The 21741-nt window shown below is 42.4% G+C and overlaps 1 protein-coding gene across 4 annotated transcripts in view; it reads left to right on the forward strand.

Moving 5' to 3' along the window:
• The window catches only part of LOC145399062 (protein kinase shaggy-like), a 414583-nt gene that overhangs the window by 141251 nt on the left and 251591 nt on the right, over positions 1-21741 (forward strand). For all 4 annotated transcript variants that reach the window (XR_013897221.1, XM_080271804.1, XM_080271805.1 and 1 more), the window contains exon 3: positions 3597-3680. Coding sequence is in view for 3 of the 4 variants with exons in the window: in XM_080271804.1 (XP_080127930.1) it covers positions 3597-3680 (84 nt within the window). In the remaining variant the exon portion in view is untranslated. The remainder of the gene's footprint in view (positions 1-3596; positions 3681-21741) is intronic.

Genomic DNA, 21741 nt, shown 5'->3' on the forward strand with positions numbered 1-21741 from the left:
ACAGGGTATAAATTTTTAACTATCATTGTAGCATTTTATAAAAAAATGTGGCATTGTATAATGAGGCTGCATTGTATCTGAAGCAGTGCAAAAGTAAGATTTTCTGTAAGTATTTGAGATGTGTTTCTACATCTTTTTGTGTACTCAGCTGACATCAGGCTAGTCCCCAACAACAGAGCCTATTCTTTGACTTCGGCCAACCAGTCATGTCATCCGGGCTTAATATAGTCAGTCTGCATATAAAAAAAAAACAATGCCGGCAACAAATATTGTATAATAGACAGTAACACAATAGTCATAGCTGATTATCCAACGAAAATATGGACCACCCTGACTGCTCACCATTGTAATAACTATGGCGTAGTAACCAGCTTATCAGTTAGCAAAAAGGGCTTCAATTGAGCAGTTTTTTTTTTTTTTTTTTTATGGGCGCTTTCTACAAAATTTGGGAACATTTGAGAGATTTTAAATATTTTTTTGTGATCTTTGGGAGATATTTTTATTAAACTACATTTAAGCAGTTTTGAGAGTGTGTTTAGTGATATTTGGAGATTGGGGTTGGCAACCCTGCAATGCTGGAAGGGTCAGTTACTGCCAAAACGATCAGTTTTGTATTGATCATCTTACTGGAAATTTGGATAAATGGGAATAGAGATTCATACTTTGAGATATGGCAGGAAGGGGGGGCGGGGAGAAAAAAAAATCTATATCTATTACCAGACGCCCTAATCATGTAAGGGGTGGCCACAAACAAATCGCCTCCACGTCGCCCAGTCCCCCGCCATTTCACTGCCCTGCTCCCAACTTACACCCCCCTTTCTCATACACCTCTCCACTCCATCCCTCCTTCTCATCCTCGGCCTTCCCCTCCCTCTTCCCCCCTCCACCTCACTCACATACACTTTCCTCGTCAGTCTCTAACCCTCTATCCTCTCCACATGGCCAAACCATCTCGGTGTGTTCCTCTTGATACTTCCTGTCACATCCACATCCACACCACAATGCTCCTTTATATCCTCATTTGTCAGCCTGCCTGTCTCTCCATGTGACTCCACAGGTTCCTCCTAAATAACTTATTTCCACTGCTCTCACTCTTGACTTCTGTCCTTCCAACAACGTCCAGGCCTCACTTCCATACATTAGAGTTGGTATCACAATACTGTCATATAGTAACTTTTTCACTTCCATGCTCACTTCCCTGTTTCTTATCGCTGCTTTCAAGGAACCAGCAACCTTTCTTCCTTGTTGTACCCTTTCAAGCATTTCACCCTCCAAATTTCCATCCTTACTCATCATACTCCCCAAGTACTTAAACATACTCACATTTTCCATTTCCTCACCATCCAACCTCACTGTACATTCACTGACTTCACCTCTCTCAAAGACCATCACTTTTACTCTTCCCTACATTCACCTTTAGATTCCATTTCTTACTTTCTCAAACTCATCCACCAAGCCTTGCAGCTCCCCTTCGTCTTCACTTAACAACACAGTATCATCTGCAAACAACAGTACAGGGAGTTTCCAAACACTACCCTCTCTCACCAGGGCCACTCCAACATCCACTGCCCTACGTCTTATCTCTTTTATTACCCCATCCATGTACAGGTTGAACGACCAAGGAGACATGACACATCCCTGTTTCAACCCAACCTTCAAAGAGAAAAATTCACTTAGTTCACCATCGACATGCACTGCAGCCGTAGCACCATCATACATACTCTTCACAGCATTCAACAACTTCCCATCTACTCCATATATTCTTAATACTTTCCACAATCCTTGTCTATCCACCCTGTCATATGCGTTTTCCAAATCATGAAGGCCGCATACTTCTTTCTCTTTTCTAGAAACTTTTCCACTAAAGCTCTAAAAATGAATATATGATCTACACAACCTCTTCCCTTCCAAAAGCCTCCCTGTTCTTCTCCAACTAATTCCTCTGTTATTTCCCTAACTCTGTCAATAACTGTCCTACTATACACTTTTCCTATTACACTAAGAAGACAAATGCCCCTATGATTACCAAACATTTCTTTTTCCCCCTTTCCTTTGTACAAGGGAATAATTATACCTGACTTCCAATCCTTCAGGACTCTACCTTCCTCCCAGGCCAATCTGCACATCTTCCACATCCATTCTACTACTATCTCTCCCCCATGCTTCAACATTTCGCCACACTTTCCATCAACTCCTGGGGCTTTCCCCAATCTGACTTTCTTCATTGCTTCCACAACTTCTATCCTACAGATTTCTTCCTGTCTTCTCACCTCCCTCCTTCTCCCAGCCATTCCCCAGCCACTTATACTTGCATTACTTCCATTCTCTATGTTCACCAATTCCTTAAATTGTTCTCTCCATCTGCTCACTTTTTCTCTCTTGTCAACTATTAATCTATCATTTTTATCTCTCACTCCCCTGTTAACTTCACTGCCACCCTGTCTTACTCTCTTCACCTCTTTTCAAAACATTTTCTTACAGTCCCTCCACATTACACTCAAATTCCTTCCAAATTCCTCATCCACTCTTCTTACTCTCTCTTACTAATCTTTTCACCTCTGTCTTCCTCTCAACATATAACTCTCTCTTCCACCTCTCAACTTCTTCCATGCCCCTATTTCTCATCCATTCATTGTATGCTTTCTTCTTTTGTGATACAGCCTGTCTCACCTCTTCATTCCACCATGCTGTTCCTTGCACCCCCTTCTGTCTTCTCTTCACCCCATACACCACATCACATGCTGCACATGTTTCTTCTGTGAATATCTTGCACACACCTTCCACATCCCCCATCTGCTCCAATTCATATTTACCAAATCGTTCTTCCATTTCTCTCTTATATTCTGCTCTTTTCTCATCCACTTGTAACTGCTCCTTCCTCCCGTCCTTCGCTTCTTCTATTTCTCCATCTTACTTGGATCTTGCTTCTGGCCACCACCAAGTAGTGGTCAGAAAGTCCACTCCCCCAACCTCTATAAGCTCTTGCATGCATTACATGTCTTCGCATCCTTTCATCCACACACACATAATCAGTCATTGCCTTCCTTTCATTCAGTTCACCATCCACCCTTCTCATCACTCACCATGTATACCTGTGGCTCATTTTATACCTGAAGAGGGTATTGGCTATGACCAACCCTCTCCTGGCACAAATCAGAAAAATCAGATGAGCAAAAATTACAATTTTGGTCTTCTGGATACTGGGGGTTGCCTACGTGTTGCCACCCTTCAGAACAACCACATAAGAGGCAGATTCCAGCTCACAGGTAACTGAGCCTTTTGAACTTGAAGGATTATCATGATGTGGATGTATGAGGTCGGCCATAACTTATAATCATTGTCCTCACAGTTATTGTTGGTAGCTGTCTGCCACCCATACAAAATGGAGGGCACTGGCAGTCAGCCACCCATACAAAATGGAGGGTGCAGGCATTGGTGTGCCCATGGATGCTGCCAGCACTGGAGGGGTTGATATTAATTGAGGATTGCTGGTCTGGTACATCATTGCATTAAATTTGTTGCCTAGTTGAATTACTGAGGATATTTGCCATTTTGTAAAGTCATACAACTTATTTAATATGCCTCTGTCTTTCCAGAATCGAGAACTTCAGATAATGAGAAGACTAGAACACTGTAATATAGTCAAACTGATGTATTTCTTCTACTCCAGTGGTGACAAGGTGAGTTAAATTTATTTAGCAATTTTTATTTTTTCCAGTAGGTGAGGATATATAAGAGAAATAATTAGTACTCAGTCCAGAAAGTATCTTTGTAGACAGTCAGTGGTTTCACAGTGTATATTGTTACTCTTTGCATTTTCATTCTAAGGCAGATGGTTCTGAATCATGGTTTAATTCACTTTGTGTATAAACTTCACGGTCTATAAAGTATTGAAAATAGTAGCAGGCTTCCATATAAATGTCAGGTGATTGGAAAATGTTTTCAAGTAGTTTGTCCACTGTTCCAGTATGTAAAGAAGGGAAAGTGTAAAGTTACTCTTTTGGACTGAGTGTACAGAGCAGTACCAAGTAAAAAACTCGTCATATCTTAATTTAGATTTGTTTGACTGACAACTGCATCATGTTTACCTTTTATCATTGGAATGACCCTAATTAGTTATCACGTGATATGGTACAAGTATGCTAATGGTAACAAATTAATTGTTTAGTGAGCTGTAGAAGGTTGGAAGTTAATCTATCTATCTATCTATCTATTGCCAAACGCCTCAATCCCATTTGGGGTGGCCACAAACAAATCGACTCCAAGTCGACCTGTCCCCCGCCATTTCACTGCCCTGCTCCCAACTCACACCCCCCTTTCTCATATACCTCTCCATCTCATCCTCGGCCTCCCCCTCCCTCTTCCCCCCTCCACCTCACTCACATACACTCTCTTCGTCAGTCTTTCACCCTCCATCCTCTCCACATGGCCAAACCACCTCAGTGTGTTCCTCATAACGCTTCCTATCACATCCACATCCACATCCACAGCACAGTGCTCCTTTATATCCTCATTCGTCAGCCTGTCTCTCCATGTGACTCCACAGGCTCCTCTTAACCCTTTAACCGCGGGTGTCATCCCAGAATGACATTGCAAAAACTGGACCAAACCGCGGGTGTCATTCTCGAATGTTTGTGAATATTTTGAATACCGTGCGTTTTTTCCGTGCGCCAATTGTTTCAAGGGAGAGTAGCTATTACATTCTTTCACTCCAGCCGACCCCCACCTCCCTCCTCCCAACCCCCAGGCCCCCACCTCCCACCCCCCGGGCCCCCCACCCCACCCCTGACCAAACACGCATCAGCATCTGTCCAGCTGTGTGAGTGACAACACCGCTGATGTGGCAGTGAAGTGCGGGCAATTACAGTGCCTTTTACCTGCCTCGGTGAACACAGAGTGGGTGTTTATCGTATGTGCAGTGTTCATATATGTTTATAGTATTATTATCAGAATGAGGTTGGCATTTGGTAATGGTGTGCGAGCGAAAAATAGTGATTACAACACCGCTGATGTGGCAGTGAAGTGTGGGCAATTACAGTGCCTTTTACCTGCCTCAGTGAACACAGAGTGGGTGTTTATCGTATGTGCAGTGTTCATATATGTTTATAGTATTATTATCAGAATGAGGTTGGCATTTGGTAATGGTGTGTGAGTGAAAAATAGTGATTACAACACAGCTGATATGGCAGTGAAGTGCAGGCAATTACAGTGCCTTTTACCTGCCTCAGTGAACACAGAGTGGGTGTTTATCGTATGTGCAGTGTTCATCTATGTTTATAGTATTATTATCAGAATGAGGTTGGCATTTGGTAATGGTGTGTGAGCGAAAAATAGTGATTTTAGATCGCTCACTTCTAATGGCACTGCCCATCCAATGATAGTCAACGAAATCATGAAACCTACATCATTGCAAAGCCGAAGGTTAGTACTTTCTAATGGTACCTTATTTTTCGCTCTAGATTTATTCTGTGCAGAGTTATAAAGGTTTAAAGTTTGTTTACATTTGGCAGGAACCCCCGCGGGAGAGGCCATTCGGGGCAAAACAGTGCCCGCGGATAAAGGGTTAAATAACTCATTTCCACTTCTCTCACTCTTGACTTGTGTCCTGCCAACAACGTCCAAGCTTCACTTCCGTATGTTAGAGTTGGTATCACAGTACTGTCATGTAGTAACTTTTTCACTTCCATGCTCACTTCCCTGTTTCTTATCACTGCTTTCAAAGAACCAGCAACCTTTCTTCCCTGCTGTACCCTTTCAAGCACTTCACCCTCCAAACCTCCATCCTTACTCATCACACTACCCAAGTACTTAAACGTACTCACATTTTCCAATTCCTCACCATCCAACCTCGCTGTACATTCACTGACTTCACCTCTCTCAAAGACCATCACTTTACTCTTCCCTACATTCACCTTTAGATTCCGTTTCTTACACACTCTCCCAAACTCATCCACCAAGCCTTGCAGCTCCCCTTTGTCTTCACTCAACAACACAGTATCATCTGCAAACAACAATACAGGGAGTTTCCAAACACTGTCCTCTCTCACCAGGGCCACTCCAACATCCACTACCCTGCCTTGTACCTCTTTTATTACCCCATCCATGTACAGATTGAACAACCATGGAGACATGACACATTGCTGTTTCAACCCAACTTTCAAAGAGAAAAATTCACTTAGTTCACCATCCACACGCACTGCAGCCTTCGCACCATCGTACATACTCTTCACAGCATTCAACAACTTCCCATCTACTCCATATATTCTTAACACTTTCCACAATCCTTGTCTATCCACCCTGTCATATGCTTTCTCTAAATCCATGAAAGCCTCATACAACTTCTTTCCCTTCTCTAGAAACTTTTCCACTAAAGATCTAAGAATGAAGTTAATGTGTTTAGTACAAAAATAATGAAGGATTTCCAGGTACTTAGAAGTCTATCTATCTATCGCCAGACGCCTCAATCCCATTTGGGGTGGCCACAAACAAATCGCCTCCAAGTTGCCCTGTCCCCCGACATTTCACTGCCCTGCTCCCAACTCACACCCCCCTCTCTCATATACCTCTCCACCCCATCCCTCCATCTCATCCTCGGCCTCCCCCTCCCTCTTCCCCCCTCCACCTCACTCACATACACTCTCTTCATCAGTCTTTCACCCTCCATCCTCTCCACATGGCCAAACCACCTCTGTGTGTTCCTCATAACGCTTCCTATCACATCCACATCCACACCACAACGCTCCTTTATATCCTCATTTGTCAGCCTGTCTCTCCATGTGACTCCACAGGCTCCTCTTAAGTAACTCATTTCCACTGCTCTCACTCTTGACTTGTGTCCTTCCAACAATGTCCAAGCTTCACTTCCGTACATTAGAGTTGGTATCACAATACTGTCATGTAGTAACTTTTTCACTTCCATGCTCACTTCCGTGTTTCTTATCACTGCTTTCAAGGAACCAGCAACCTTTCTTCCCTGCTGTACCCTTTCAAGCACTTCACCCTCCAAACCTCCATCCTTACTCATCACACTACCCAAATACTTAAACGTACTCACATTTTCCAATTCCTCACCATCCAGCCTCGCTGTACATTCACTAACTTCACCTCTCTCAAAGACCATCACTTTACTCTTCCCTACATTCACCTTTAGGTTCCGTTTCTTACACACTCTCTCAAACTCATCCACCAAGCCTTGCAGCTCCCCTTCGTCTTCACTCAACAACACAGTATCATCTGCAAACAACAGTACAGGGAGTTTCCAAACACTATCCTCTCTCACCAGGGCCACTCCAACATCCACTACCCTACCTTGTACCTCTTTTATTATCCCATCCATGTACAGATTGAACAACCATGGAGACATGACACATCCCTGTTTCAAACCAACTTTCAAAGAGAAAAATTCACTTAGTTCACCATCCACACGCACTGCAGCCTTCGCACCATCGTACATACTCTTCACAGCATTCAACAACTTCCCATCTACTCCATATATTCTTAACACTTTCCACAGTCCTTGTCTATCCACCCTGTCATATGCTTTCTCCAAATCCATGAAAGCCGCATACAACTTCTTTCCCTTCTCTAGAAACTTTTCCACTAAAGATCTAAGAATGAATATCAGATCTACACAACCTCTTCCTTTCTTAAAGCCTCCCTGTTCTTCTCCAACTAATTTCTCTGTTCTTTCTCTAACTCTGTCTATAAGTATCCTACCATACACTTTTCCTATTATACTAAGAAGACAGATGCCCCTATGATTACCACACACTTCTTTTTCCCCTTTTCCTTTGTACAAGGGAATAATTATACATGACTTCCAATCCTCCGGGACTCTACCTTCCTCCCAGGCCAATCTGCACATCTTCCATATCCATTCTACTATTATCTCTCCCCCATGCTTCAGCATTTCACCACACTCTCCATCAATTCCTGGGGCTTTCCCCGATTTAACTTTCTTCATTGCTTCCACAACTTCTATCCTGCTGATTTCTTCCTGTCTTCTCACCTCCCTCCTTCTCCCAGCCATTCCCCAGCCACTTATACTCGCATTACTTCCATCCTCTTCGTTCAACAATTCCTTAAAGTGTTTTCTCTTTATCTTCTCACTTTTTCTCCCTTCTCCACTAGTAATCTTTCATTTTTATCTTTCACTCCCCTGCCAACTTCACTTCCACCCTGTCTTACTGTTTTCACTTCTCTCCAGAACATTTTCTTACAGTCCCTCCACTTTACACTCAAATTCCTTCCAAATTCCTCATCCACTCTCTTCTTACTCTCTCTTACTAATCTTTTCACCTCTCTCTTTCTTTCCACATATAACTCTCTCTTCCGCCTCTCAGCTTCTTCCACGCCCCTATTTCTCATCCATTCATTGTATGCTTTCTTCTTTTGTGCCACAGCATGTTTCACCCCTTCAGTTCACCACGCTGTTCCTTGCACCCCCCTCCATCTTCTCTTCCTTCCACACACCACATCACATGCTGCACATATTTCTTCTGCAAATATCTTACACACACCTTCCACGTCTCCCATCTGCTCCAATTCATATTTGCCCAATCGTTCCTCCACTTCTCTCTTATATTCTGCCTTATTCTCATCCTCTTGTAACCTTTCTACTCTCCTTGCAACTACTCCTTCCTCTTATATACTTAGAAGTATATACAGTATATTAACTTCAGTTGGGTTTGAAAAAGCAACAGTTTTAGTGAGTTTGCATAGTGTTACTTGAGTTTGCTGTTGTTCATCTATAAAACATTTACCGTAAGATTGGCATATTTGACTCACTTTTGGCTATTTATCATTGTACCAAGGTTTATAGTGCAACATTTAGGGCATTTAAGAAGCTTTACTTTATGGGTAATGAAAGACAAACGATCCAGCTTCCTATGTGTAAATGCATGTGACTTATTAATTCCCATACTTCTTGGGGTATAAGACACACTTTTTTGCCTCACGTTTACCTTCAAATATCCCCTAGTGGCCTGGAGGCTAGACTAGACAGGTTTGCATGGCGCCATTTAGAAGAATTTCTTATACAGATGATCATCTCACTGCTTGGCAGTCATATGTATTTTCTAGAGCATGAAGACCTTTGATTTATTGTAAGAAGTTACATTCACTTCTATATATACTCAGATTTTATGATTAGAGACACCCGGTTCAAATAAAGAACACTCAGTGTTTGTTTACAACTGGCCATGTGACGGTCTAGGGGTTTAGCGGTATAGCAGTTTAGCATCATGCATACACCGTACTCTAGCAGGCTAACATGATCACTGGTGAACTCCCTGCTAACTTTCAGAAAGACAATCATGATCACTTCATTTGCCACTGACTCACTAACTAGCAAGGAAATCATATTGGAGATGATGGCTAGCATGACTGCTAAGTCATTATAACAAACATCTGTCCCATATGGAAATTCAGTAACCCTTGTTAGGCTGGCTTCTCTTACTGATATTTTGTTTAATTCAAGACAAGAATATCAGAGAAGGAAACAGTCTTATATTACTGTTAGTGAAAAGTGGGAAAAACAGTTGCAATATTAAACAATACTGCCTGAAATTACAGCATTTAAGCAGTTTAGCAATTTAGCGCCTAGCATTCGCCCAGTTGGAAGTTAACATGACCACTAGCGAACTATCTGCTAACCTTCAGAAAGGCAATCATGATCATTTTACTTGCCATCCACTCACTAACTAGCAAGGCAGTCGTATTGGAGAGGTTGGCTTGCGAGACTGCCTGAAATTACAGCTACACTGTTTTTTTCAGCTGTGACTGATGTGCTTTATCAGTGTTAAATCAGGGATCTGACACTTACAGTACTATGTAGGCTAGTTAGCCCATGTTTGGCAGCTTCTTTGACTAAACTGAATAAAACAGATAAGAAAGAAGGCTCTCCCTTGCTTACCTAACCTTTCGGCTTCAATTGGTAGAAAATGGAGGTAGTGACGTTTGATTTTGATAACATTTAATGAGAAGTATTGTGTGTAGGGGAGTTGGATGGTAGAATGAATGTCCCGGTACCTATCTGTCTATAATTTTATTTATCTACTTCTGTATCTGATATTCACTTTGGCATTTCCAGTACAGAATTATGTTCTGATATTTGAAAATGAGCCTGCATTTCTCTTGCATTATCCCTAGAACTGTCACTTAACATACAATGGTATAGCAACTGAAATCTCAGACAGCAGTGTTGCAAAGGCATAACAATGGATGTATAAATGTTTTCACTAAATTTGATATGTTTTGAGGTGAATGACTGTTTTTAGTAAATTGCGAACAGTTAAGAATGCTTTGTTAATTTTTGATGTTGCGAGTCAAATGGCATTGTTAGTGAGGGAGTGATATTGAGAAGAGGGCATAGACAGCTGTTCGCCTTGCTCCCCAAAACCTTGCCATATTGAACTTCAGTTGTAAAAGTTTGCTTTTGTTTAGTGTGTATAAAAGTGCTACATTTATGTATTAATAATAATAATAATATTATTATTATTATTATTATTATTGTGGAGGTATTCAGAGGTTAGGGACAGTGCATCATTAGTGTTGGCAATGAAGTCATGTTCTGGAGCATTTTTGTTGATCAGAAAAGACTTGTGTCTTATTTGGTTTGTTTAGGGGTATTTTTTTCAGTTTAGGAATTGAATGTGTTGTGTGTAGGTAATGAGACATCAGGAGCAAGTTGCAGTAGTCTCACATCACACCGAGTTGAGATCGAATATGGGAAAATTGGGAAAATACCATGACACCGGAGATGTGGGGCACGAATCTGACTAGTACGGGGGTACTTTTCGGGGGGGGAAAAAATGCTGTAAATGTTACTTGTAAATGATTTTTGAAAATCTGTTTGTGTTGTTTGTGATTTTAATATAGTGTACATGCAGGCATTTGAAAACGTGCAGGCATTTTGATTTGGAGAGAAAGTGTATTCCTGCATTTAATGGCCTATATATTTTCTTAAATGAATGAAAGAATGGGTTTTATTGAGTTTTGTTGTTTTAAGCTCATGTCATGAAAAATAATACTTATCAGCATATACTGATACATATTTATTGTACTTTAATGGAGATGGAAGTTAAGTCTTGAATTATTGTACAAATGGAATTGGACAGTTCGGACTTCATAAACATGGTGTTAAGGTGGCGTCTGGTTACGAAGTAACTTTTTGTAAGGAAGGGGTTGTTTGTTTGTTTTCTTGTACCCTTCTTTTACATAAAAATAAAGAAATCAAAGAGATATAGAGTACTGATTAGAGATTCTGAAGGTGGACTTCATAAAGTGTTAAGATGGTGTCATGGAATGAAGTGACATTTTGAAAGGAAGAGATTGTGAAAGGTGAGTGTGTATTTGAGTGAAAAATACTCATATCAAGCAACCTTTCTGTAGTCTTGGTCAACATACTTTCTTTCTCAGAACTGTCCTTCCAGAATTAGGGTGCATCTTCACACTGCAGCTTCTAATATGCCGCGAAATACGGTAAACGACTGTGTGGGGCAGCATATTCTCGGAAAAATAAAGTATCAAAGAATAAGCCTAAATATCCATAAATTGATGAAATGGATGAAAAGCGAAAGTAAACGGTGTTATGTATGTGGTAATACGTCTCTGCTGGTTGTAGGAGGAGAGAGGGAGGAGTGCAGGCAGGCAGCTCGTCACCAGGCACGCCTCAAGCAGGGCTAGCAGACCCTTCACTCATTTTCGTTTTCTTCTCCACTGAATACTAAATTTATCATTTATGCATTCTTTACACAGCTTAGTGTCTTCTGAATCTTTTTATATGTGTTTTCTCTTTTAATTCAATACTAATAACAATAAAATGTAAGTACAGTATGTTCTATGTTACTTGAACACTTATAACACAGCAGTTTATTTATGTATATTCTATTTTACTTGTTTCAAGGCTTGGAAGGGTAGAGGGCAGGACAGTAGGTGACAAGGATGCCATATCGCCCAGTTCCTTCTATAAAGTAGGCCAGAAAATGGCCGGACGTTATGTAGCGACGCCCGAATCCTTATGCATGGACGTTACGTAACGTTGCCCACCTGTTAGGGGTCAGTATAGTAAAACACAGAAAAGACATTTGAAAAATGAAAATTTTATCAACACCTGATGTGGCGCAGTTGGGCTCGGTCGGCCTTCCGTCAGTGAAACTTTTGAAGTTTTCATTATAATTGCTCTGACCTTCAATGCCTTCTTTCCTAGTATCGTCCTTTGGTTGTGTGCCTTCTGGAGACCTGCCTCTTCGTTCCCCCTGCTTCAGTTTGAATTGAGCCAGCCAGAAGTAGTTCGGTTATGTACATCGATTGGTCTTCCTTCGATCCAAGACTGCTGGAAGCGTCCAGCTTGTAAACAACATATGTACTAAGATGCTTTCCACTGACAGTGAAGGAGAACATGATGGATGTTGAACTCATCATCTTGCTTATGATAAGCTCCACATGTTTTATACCCTGCCGGAATATCTTGAGTTTTCTCTTAGGATCATCTGTGATGTTGGTTTCATTATAGTTAATGATGTTTTCAGGAGGCACTCCCCTAAGGCTGTCTTCTAACTTTTTAAAGTAGACCACTACGACCTCTTAAGAGACAGCAGCCCGCTTCCTCAAAGTATTTTGGCATATCCTGGAGGACAGCAGAACTATGTCTCCTCAGGAAGCCATGTACCCAGTCTGTACGCGGGAAATTATCCTTGAACTTCGTGATGTAGTGTCTACAACTGTCCAGGTAGTACTTGTTGAGGTTGCAGCATATAAATTGCCCCAAAGTGCCTAGTCACATTACTCAAGGGGGCTGAGTCAGATTTCCCCATTAGTCTAAAATCATAATGTTCTATAAATGAATGCATCTACCTTACTTTGGTTGGTGGATAAACATTAATGACACTTAGTTTGTTATTATACATGCAAGGGACAGTGGAGGAAAATACAATTAAGTTTGTATACAATTATTGTTGTAAGTCACAGCTCAAAAAATCTGGAAGTAACAGGAATGAAAAATTGATCACAGTTCACTTACCTTCAGCAAGGTATCCCTAAATTTCATTTTCATTTTAAATTAGTGATTTTAGAATATACAGTAGTACCATATGAAAAAGTCAAATATACCCCAGTTAATACTGTGAGTTGGGAGCAGGGCAGTGAAATGGCGGGGGACAGGGCGGCTTAGAGGCAATTTGTTTGTGGCCACCCCAAACGGGATTGAGGCGTCTGGCAATAGATAGATAGATAATACTGTCTGAACCGCATGAGTCTCATGACCCCTAATTGAGTCTGATTGCCCTAGTGAGTCGAATAGCCCTATCTAATGGTAATACATACCGTATAGAGAGTATAAACATTAGCAATGCTTTTGATATACCCAATTTTATTTTATACTTTCTGATATATGTGAAGTTGTGTGTCTCATACACATTATTCATTGCCCACCAGATTAGTACTTGGAATGCCTGGATCATATTGTATTGTTTATGAAAGTGCTGGCTTTGGTCACCTAATGTTGGCTCTCCATGCAGCTCAGTCTCTGGCAGTCTCCCTTTTCAATCCAGTCATGCTCTGTATCCTCGTCCCAGGTCATTTTAGGTCTGTCTCATGCACCCGTATCACCGACATTCACACTTCTAATATTATGCATCCAGCTTTAATCCTTCATCCTCTCAGCATGCCCACACCATCTCAATGTACCCCTTCTCATCACAACACCAGTACATTCAAGTCCTATTCTTCCTCTCAACTCTTCAGTCACAATTTTAGCCCCCCATAGGCCATGCATTCAAGGATGCACTACATATCCATCCAGTCATTGTTATTTCTGTTCATTTGAGCCTGTGAATATCCTTTTCCCTTACTGCCCAGGTCACACTACCTTTTAGCAGTACGCTTCTAATACATGCAGCATACAAAGGTCACTGAGCATGGAAGGAGGGCCTGTGCAAAGGGATCTTTGTATGCAACATGTGTTAGGAGTGTAAAGGTGTATGGATTTGTGTGAAATTTTAATTCTGCTCATGGAAAATTGTTGTTGCTGCCAGCACTACTCCATTATGTTATGTTAGTCTAATGATGCCTAACTCTGGCATTCAGAATCCCCCCCCACACACACACATACACAGTGCTGATTCTTATGTATTGTAACTAGGTACTGCACCTGAGATACTGTTTAAATCTTTGTAGATATTTTTATTTTTTTAATACTGTCCATTTTCTTTTACCATCCATTTTCTTTTACCTTATAAACCTGTGGATTGGAAGCCACAGCTCACGCTGGGAAGCACTGCATTGCGAGCCACAGCTCAGGCTGTGCTAACCTTCCAGTGGCTGTGCGTTACTGCTAACTACTCCACCCCTACGCAAACTTACACATGGCGCTATGCAAATTTGATGATGAGGAAATGGAAAATGTATGTTTAACTACTTGGGTAGTGTGATGAATGAAGATGGAAGTTTGGAGGGTGCAGTGCTTGAAAGGGTACAACAAGGAAGAAAGGTTGCTGGTTCCTTGAAGGCAGTGATAAGAAATAGGGAAGTGAATATGGAAGTGAAAAAGTTATTATTATTATTTTTTTTAAAATGCAAGGAAGAAGGAACCAAAGGCCGTGAGCCCACAATTATTGTTCCTTCCAAGAGAAAAACAAAATACAAGAGAGAGCCAAATTCAAGATCCAATCATTTTGAGGTGCCTGGACACACTGCGTTTGAAAGACTGGAGATCATAGGAAGCAGGAAATACAGACAGAGGGAGACAGTTCCAGAGTTGACCTGTTGCATAAATGAAAGACTGGGAGTAACGGTTAACTCTTGTATTAGAGAGTTGGACAGAAAAGGGATGAGAGTTTGCTGCTAGACGGGTGCTACGCGCTCGTCGTAGAGGTAGTGGAATGCATGCAGACAGTTCAGAGGAGCAGTGATCATTGAAGTAGCGATAGAAAAGAGATAAAGATGCAACAGTGCGATGAAGAGACAGAGGTTGAAGGGAGTCAGTAAGAGGAGGAGAGTTAATGAGATGAAAAGCCTTTGACTCCACCCTATTGAGAAGAGCTGTATGTGGGGAGCCTTCTCACACATGAGAGTTGTACTCCACACAGGGGCAGATAAAACCCCTGTATAGAGTCAACAATTGTGCAGGGGTAAAGAAGGAATGGAGGCAGCTTAGCACACCTGATCTTTTGGAAGCAGATTTTACAAGAGATGTAATATGATCTTTCCAAGATAAGTCCCGAGTAAATGAAACCCCAAGCATGTTCAAGGATGATGCAGGATTAAGGTGAATATTATTAAACGTTAGTGGGTATACCTGTGGAATATTTTGTCGGGTTGATAGGTGTAAAAACTGAGTCTTTGATGCATTAAAAACAACCAGATTATTTTTACCCCAGTCAGAGATACGAGCCCAGTCAGACATTAGGTGTGCCATAGCCTCGTCCCTTGTTTGTTGAAGTAACTGCTGAGATGGACGTTGCGGGAACCAAATGGATAGGTGAAGGGTGGGGTCATCAACATATGAGCGGATAGGGTTAGATGTACAGCTTAGAAGGTCATTGATGAATAAAAGGAAGAGAGTTGGTGATAGGACAGAGCCCTGAGGAACACCACTGTTGATAGATCTAGGAGAAGAACGATGGCCGTCTACAACAGCGGCTATAGAACGACCAGAAAGGAAGCTAGCGATGAAGGCACAGATAGAAGGATAGAAACCGTAAGAGGGCAGTTTGGAAATTAATGATTTATGCCAGACTCGATCGAAAGCCTTTGAGATGTCAAGTGCAATGGCAAAGCTTTCGCCAGAGTCCCAAAAGGAGGATGACCAGGAGTCTGAAAGATAGGTGAGAAGATTGCCAGTGGAGTGTCCCTGACGGAACCCATACTAATGATCAGAAAGACGGTTGTGATAAGAAAGATGCTTTAAAATTTTTCTATTAAGAATTGACTCGAAAACTTTTGCGATACAGGATGTTAAAGCAATTGGACGATAGTTAGAGGGTTGGGAATGGTCACCTTTCTTTGGGACTGGCTGAATGAGAGCAAACTTCCAGCAAGAAGGAAAGGTATAAGTTGATAGACATAGGTGAAAGAGTATGCCTAGGCAGGGTGTAAGCACAGAAGCACAGTTCTTGAGAACAACAGGAGGGACCCCATCAGGCCCATATGCCTTGTTAGTATTGAGGCCAGTGATGGCGGAAAATACATCAGCTGAAGAAATTTTAATGTCAGCCATGAGGAAGTCAGAGGGGGGAAGTGATGGAGGAACAGCACCGGAATCGTCTAAGATGGAATTGGAGGAGAAAGTCTGAATGAAGAGATCTGCTTTATCAGTAGAAGAAATAGCTACAGAGCCATCAGAGTAGAAAAGAGGAGGGAAGGATGATGAAGTAAAGTTTTTGGAAAGGTTTTTGGCAAGGTGCCAGAAGGAGCAGGAAGAATTCTAGTTGAAGAGGTGAGAGCATTTAGTATGGATGAAATTATTTTTAGCAGAGCGAAGAACAGACTTAGTACGATTCCGGGCAGAAACTTAAAGATGATGTGATTCAGGGGTGGGTTGGTTCTGGTACCTTTTATAGGCCCTCTCCTTGTTGCGGACAGCATTAGAACAAGCGTGATTAAACCAACGCTTTCTTGCATTAGTCAGAGGATATGAGAAAGGAATGTATGCTTCCATGCCCTAGAGATTAACCTCTGTAATGCGCAAGGCACACCCAGATGGCTCCTGGCCATGGAAGCAATATTCATTCCATGGAAGATTAAAAGTACTTCCTGAGGGCCTCCCAATCCGCAGCTCCAAAGTGCCACAGACGTCGTTTCTTTGGAGGGTCCACAGGCCGTCCCGGAGCGATAGGACAGTTTAAGGTGATAAGGTTGTGATCGGAGGAGCCCAACGGAGGGAAAAGATTAACAGTGTAAGCAGAAGGATTAGTAGTAAGGAAGAGGTCAAGTATGTTGGAGCTCTCTCCAAGGTGCTCAGGGATACGGGTAGGGTGCTGTACAAGCTGTTCTAGGTCATTAAGGATAGAAAAGGTATAGGCTAGTTCACCAGGTGGATCAGTGAAAGGAGAGGAGAGCCATAGGTGGTGGTGAACATTGAAATCTCCTAGAATGGAAATTCAGAGAAAGGAGAAATGGATAGAATGTGTTCCATTGTAGAAGTAAGATAGTCAAAGAATTTTTGATAGTCAGTAGAATTAGGAGATAAGTAAACAGCGGAGATATATTTAGTCAGAGAATGACAGGAAAGCCGAATCCAGAGTGTAGAGAATTCAGAAGATTCGAGTTCAGGAACACGAGAACAAGATAGGTCGTTGCGTACATATACGCAACATCCACCTTTGACTTCAAAATGAGTATAGAGAAAGTAGGAAGATACAGAAAAAGGTTTGCTGTCAGTTGCCTCAGACAGCTGAGTCTTAGTTAGAAAAAGAAGGTGAGGTTTAGAGAAGGAAAGGTGGTGCTCAACAGAGCGAAAGTTAGAGGAAAGGCCACGATTGTTGCAGAAATGAAGAAGAAGAGAGTCAGACAGTGGTTCCAGGCAGCTCGAGTCGTCACCAGGAGAGGGGCAGAAGGTCGGGGCATTTATGGTTTCCCCCCCGGGGACTCCGAGGCCACGTGTAGTGCTGCCATGATTTTTTTTTTTTTTTTTTTTTTTTTAATTTAATTTTTTTTTTTTTTTGAAAAGGAAGTGTAGTGTGTACTGTGCATGTAGTTTGGTGGTAATAGTTAGAGAAACTTGTATTGGAGAGCACGCTGGCCTACTCTCTGTGTTACTGAGACACTGAAAAAGTTCAGCAAAGGGGGATGGTCGATACCTAGTCCCAAGGGCTGATGAAACGGGAGCTCCAGCTCTCCCTGTCATCAGCTTTCCATCCACCTTGGGAGTACTGCCCTGCTCAACTGGTGCTACAGTCTACATGACAGAATTGTGATACTGACTCTGACGTATGGAAGTGAAGCTTGGATGTTGCTGGAAGGACACAAGTCAAGAGTGAGAGCAGTGGAAATGAGTTATTTGAGGGGAGCATGTGGAGTTACATGGAGAGACAGACTGACAAATGAGGATGTGAAGGAGTGTTGTGGTGTGGATGTGGATGTGATAAGAAGCATCAGGAGAAACACACTGAGGTGGTTTGGCCATGTGTAGAGGATGGAGAATGAGAGACTGATGAGGAGTGTATGGGAGTGAGGTGGAGAGGGAGAGAGGGAGGGGAAGGCCAAGGATGAGATGAAGGGATGGAGTGGAGAGGTATTTGAGAGAGGGGTGTGTGAATTGGAAGCAGGGCATTGAAATGGCGGGGAACAGGGTGACGTGGAGGCAATTTGTTTGTGGCCACCCCATATAAGGGATTAAGGCATCTGGCATTAGATAGATAAATAGCTAGGCAAAGACAAATAGAGATTTTTTTTTTTTTTTTAATAACAGATGATGCCCTGGATGATTATCTTCAATTTTATAATACAGTAGAAGTCCTGTCTTTCAGTACCCTTCGGGACCGACCAGGTGCCGAAACATTGATTTTGCCGAAACGTTGGCTGCTTTTCTAGTGTGTGATTTTTGTAAACTATTAGCAATGAATAAAGAATACATAGTGTGTTTTTTGTGCATTTATTTATAGAAAACACAGAATAATTGTAACCAAGGTGTATTTATGCATATGAAGTGTATGTATGGATGATCTGGTTTGGGACTGCAAGTGTGAGCTTGATTCTGGATCTGCAAATGAAGAATCAGTGCATTCTGGCATGTATTTTTTTTTGTCAACCACATGCATTACTGTAAATATTCAGTAAGAAACGTATGGTGTTTTTATTATGATAGAAAATAAACTTACCCTACCTTGTATTTACCTATAATGAATAGTTTTAACTTGTGTATACCTGAAGCATTTGCACACATCAACACTGTAAGGCGCTCCTTGTTACGTTTGAAGCCCTTTGCAGCCTTTTCACCGGCCCCAGCCAATATTCTCTCAGGCATCGTTCGTTTTCGTTCGTTTTTAAAGGCTCCAACATGCTTGCATGTGTCGGCCTTGGTCACCTAATGGCGGCTCTCCATGCTGCACGATCCATTGCAGCCTCCCTGTTCAGTCCCTTAACCCTAAGGTCACACTTAATGACCTCGTCCCATGTCTTTCTCGGTCTACCCCTCATAACCCCACCCCCAATATTAACACTTCTCACCTTCCTCACCCAACTATCATCCCCCATCCTCTCCACATGTCCAAACCACCTCAATCTACCTCTCCTCATCACAACACCAATACACTCCAGTCCCATCCTACCTCTCAACTCTTCCATTGTAAACCCAGCCCCTCCAGGCCTTGGACGCAGGGACGCACTGCACATCCACCTAATCATTGTCATTTCTGTACGTCTGAGCCGGCGAATGTCTTCCTCCTTCACTGCCCAGGTCTCACTGCCATACAGCATTACACTCCTAACACACTCTGCATACAAAGACCCCTTAGCACGTAGGGAGAGCCCCCTCAATGTCAGGAGAGGCAAGAGCTCCCTGAACTTCTTCCAACCACTTCTCACCCTAGCCACAGAGCTAGCTCCAGCCCCACCTCCAGCACACAACATGTCTCCTAAATAACAAAACTCTTCCACACACTCAAGAGATTCACCAGCAAGTTCAATTCTTTCACGTCTGACGATCTCCACCTGCTCACCCCGGCACGCCGTACACATAAAATCAGCATTATCTCGCAGTCTACCTCTGATACCACTACATCTCTTATGCACCCATTTATCACACACACCGCACAAGATGGAATTACTTCCCACGCCCTTGTGGCAAACTGCACATGGCCACTCTCCCTCGTCTTTGACAGTACCGCCACCAACCCTAGATATCATCACTTTTGTTTTATCTGCATTTACCCTTAAACCCTTTTGCCCCATACCATCTCTCCACTTCCTAAACCTTTCCTCCGCCTCCCTTTCATTCTCTGCAATCAACACCAAATCATCAGCATACTGTACAACAACTCCCACGGGAGTCCGTTTCTAAAGTCACGTGAAAGGGCTTCAAGTACCATGATAAACAACATGGGACTCAAGACTGACCCCTGATGCACACCAACATTCACGGAAAACTCATCACTCAAATCTCCATTCACTCTCACCTGGGTGTGAGCACCCACATACATGGCCATAACCACCCTAACCAGCCACTCCTCCAAGCCAAGCTTTCTCATTGCCCACTTCACCACCTCTCTAGGGACTCTGTCAAAGGCCTTTTCCAAATCAACAAAAACATAATAAAGATCCCTTCTCCTACCAATATATTTTTCCTGAAGCTGTTGAACAATGAATATGGCATCAGTGGTCCCCCTACCTGGCATAAACCCAAACTGCATCTCATCAATATTCACTCTTTCTCTAATCATACCTTCTAAAACTCTCTCCATTACCTTCATTATCTGATCTAAAAGCTTTATACCTCTATAATTCCCTCTTTCCAGGGCATCACCCTTCCCTTTATACACATTTACAATTACACTCTTCAGCCAATCATCTGGGACAACACACTCATAAATAATCCTATTTATCAGGTCAGTGACTAAACTCACCCCTATATCGCCTGAGGCCTTCAACATTTCGGCAGTCAACCCAGACACACCTGCTGCCTTCCCCACCCTCATCCTGCCTATTGCCTCACTCACAGTAGCAGTATCAATCAAAGGCCAAGGGCCAGACACTGGATCTGCTGGCTCCAAACCTTCCCTGTCCCACTCAAACTCCTCATTCAACAACCGGTCATAATGCTCTCTCCATGCATCTTTAATATCCTCACTGTTCACCACTACCCTTCCTTCATCATTCTTCACACACTGCTCACCTATGATATCCCGATTATCCCTCTTCACCTGACCTGCCACCCTAAATATATTTTTCCTTTCCCCATGATTTAGGTTATCAAGTAATTGTCTCTGTGACTCAGACTTTGCCCTGTATACCTCTCTCCTAGCCCTACGCTTGGCAGCCAAATATTCCTCTTTGCTACCACCCTTCTTCCATTCCCGGAAAAGCCTTCTTTTCTCCTTAATTGCAGCTTCTACACCCTCATCCCACCACCAAGTTACTTTATGTCTTGGTGGTCCTCTTGTCCAGCCGCATGTTACATCAGTAACTCTCAAGAAATTGTTCTTGAGGGCTCTGTATTGTTCATTAACGCCTCTGTCTACAGCTCCCTGTTCAGCCACCACTCTCCTCAACTCGCTATAGAAGGCATCCCTTACTACTTGGTTTTTCAGCTTCCATATTTTCCTCCTAGGTACATAAGTCCTCTTTTTCATCATTTGTTCTTTGAGCACTATATCACAAATCAATAGTTTGTGCTGCTGCACACACTCCTCACTTCCTATAACTTTAACATCCCTCACTAACCTCCTATCGGCCCTCCTAACCAGAAAATAATCTATCTGACTGCTATTTCCCCCAGACTCATACGTAATTAACCTACTGTCTCTTTTCCTAAAATATGTGTTGCACACAATCATGTCCGTTGTCTCCCCAAACTCGAGTATCCTTTCCCCTTCTGCATTCCTTAGACCATATGCACATCCCCCATGCACTCCTTCATAACCTTGGGCTGCTTCACCTACATGACCATTTAAGTCCCCTCCCAAAATCACTATCTCATCATCCCGCATACCACCCACTACACGTATTAAATCATCCCAAAATCAATCTTTCTCTGATTCATCCAATCCTGCCTGTGGAGCATATGCCGATATAATCACAGCTATC

Source organism: Coenobita brevimanus, chromosome 47 (genome assembly GCF_032717465.1).
Source record: "Coenobita brevimanus isolate Jiangsu-jjx chromosome 47, ASM3271746v2, whole genome shotgun sequence".
Lineage (NCBI taxonomy): Eukaryota > Metazoa > Arthropoda > Malacostraca > Decapoda > Coenobitidae > Coenobita > Coenobita brevimanus.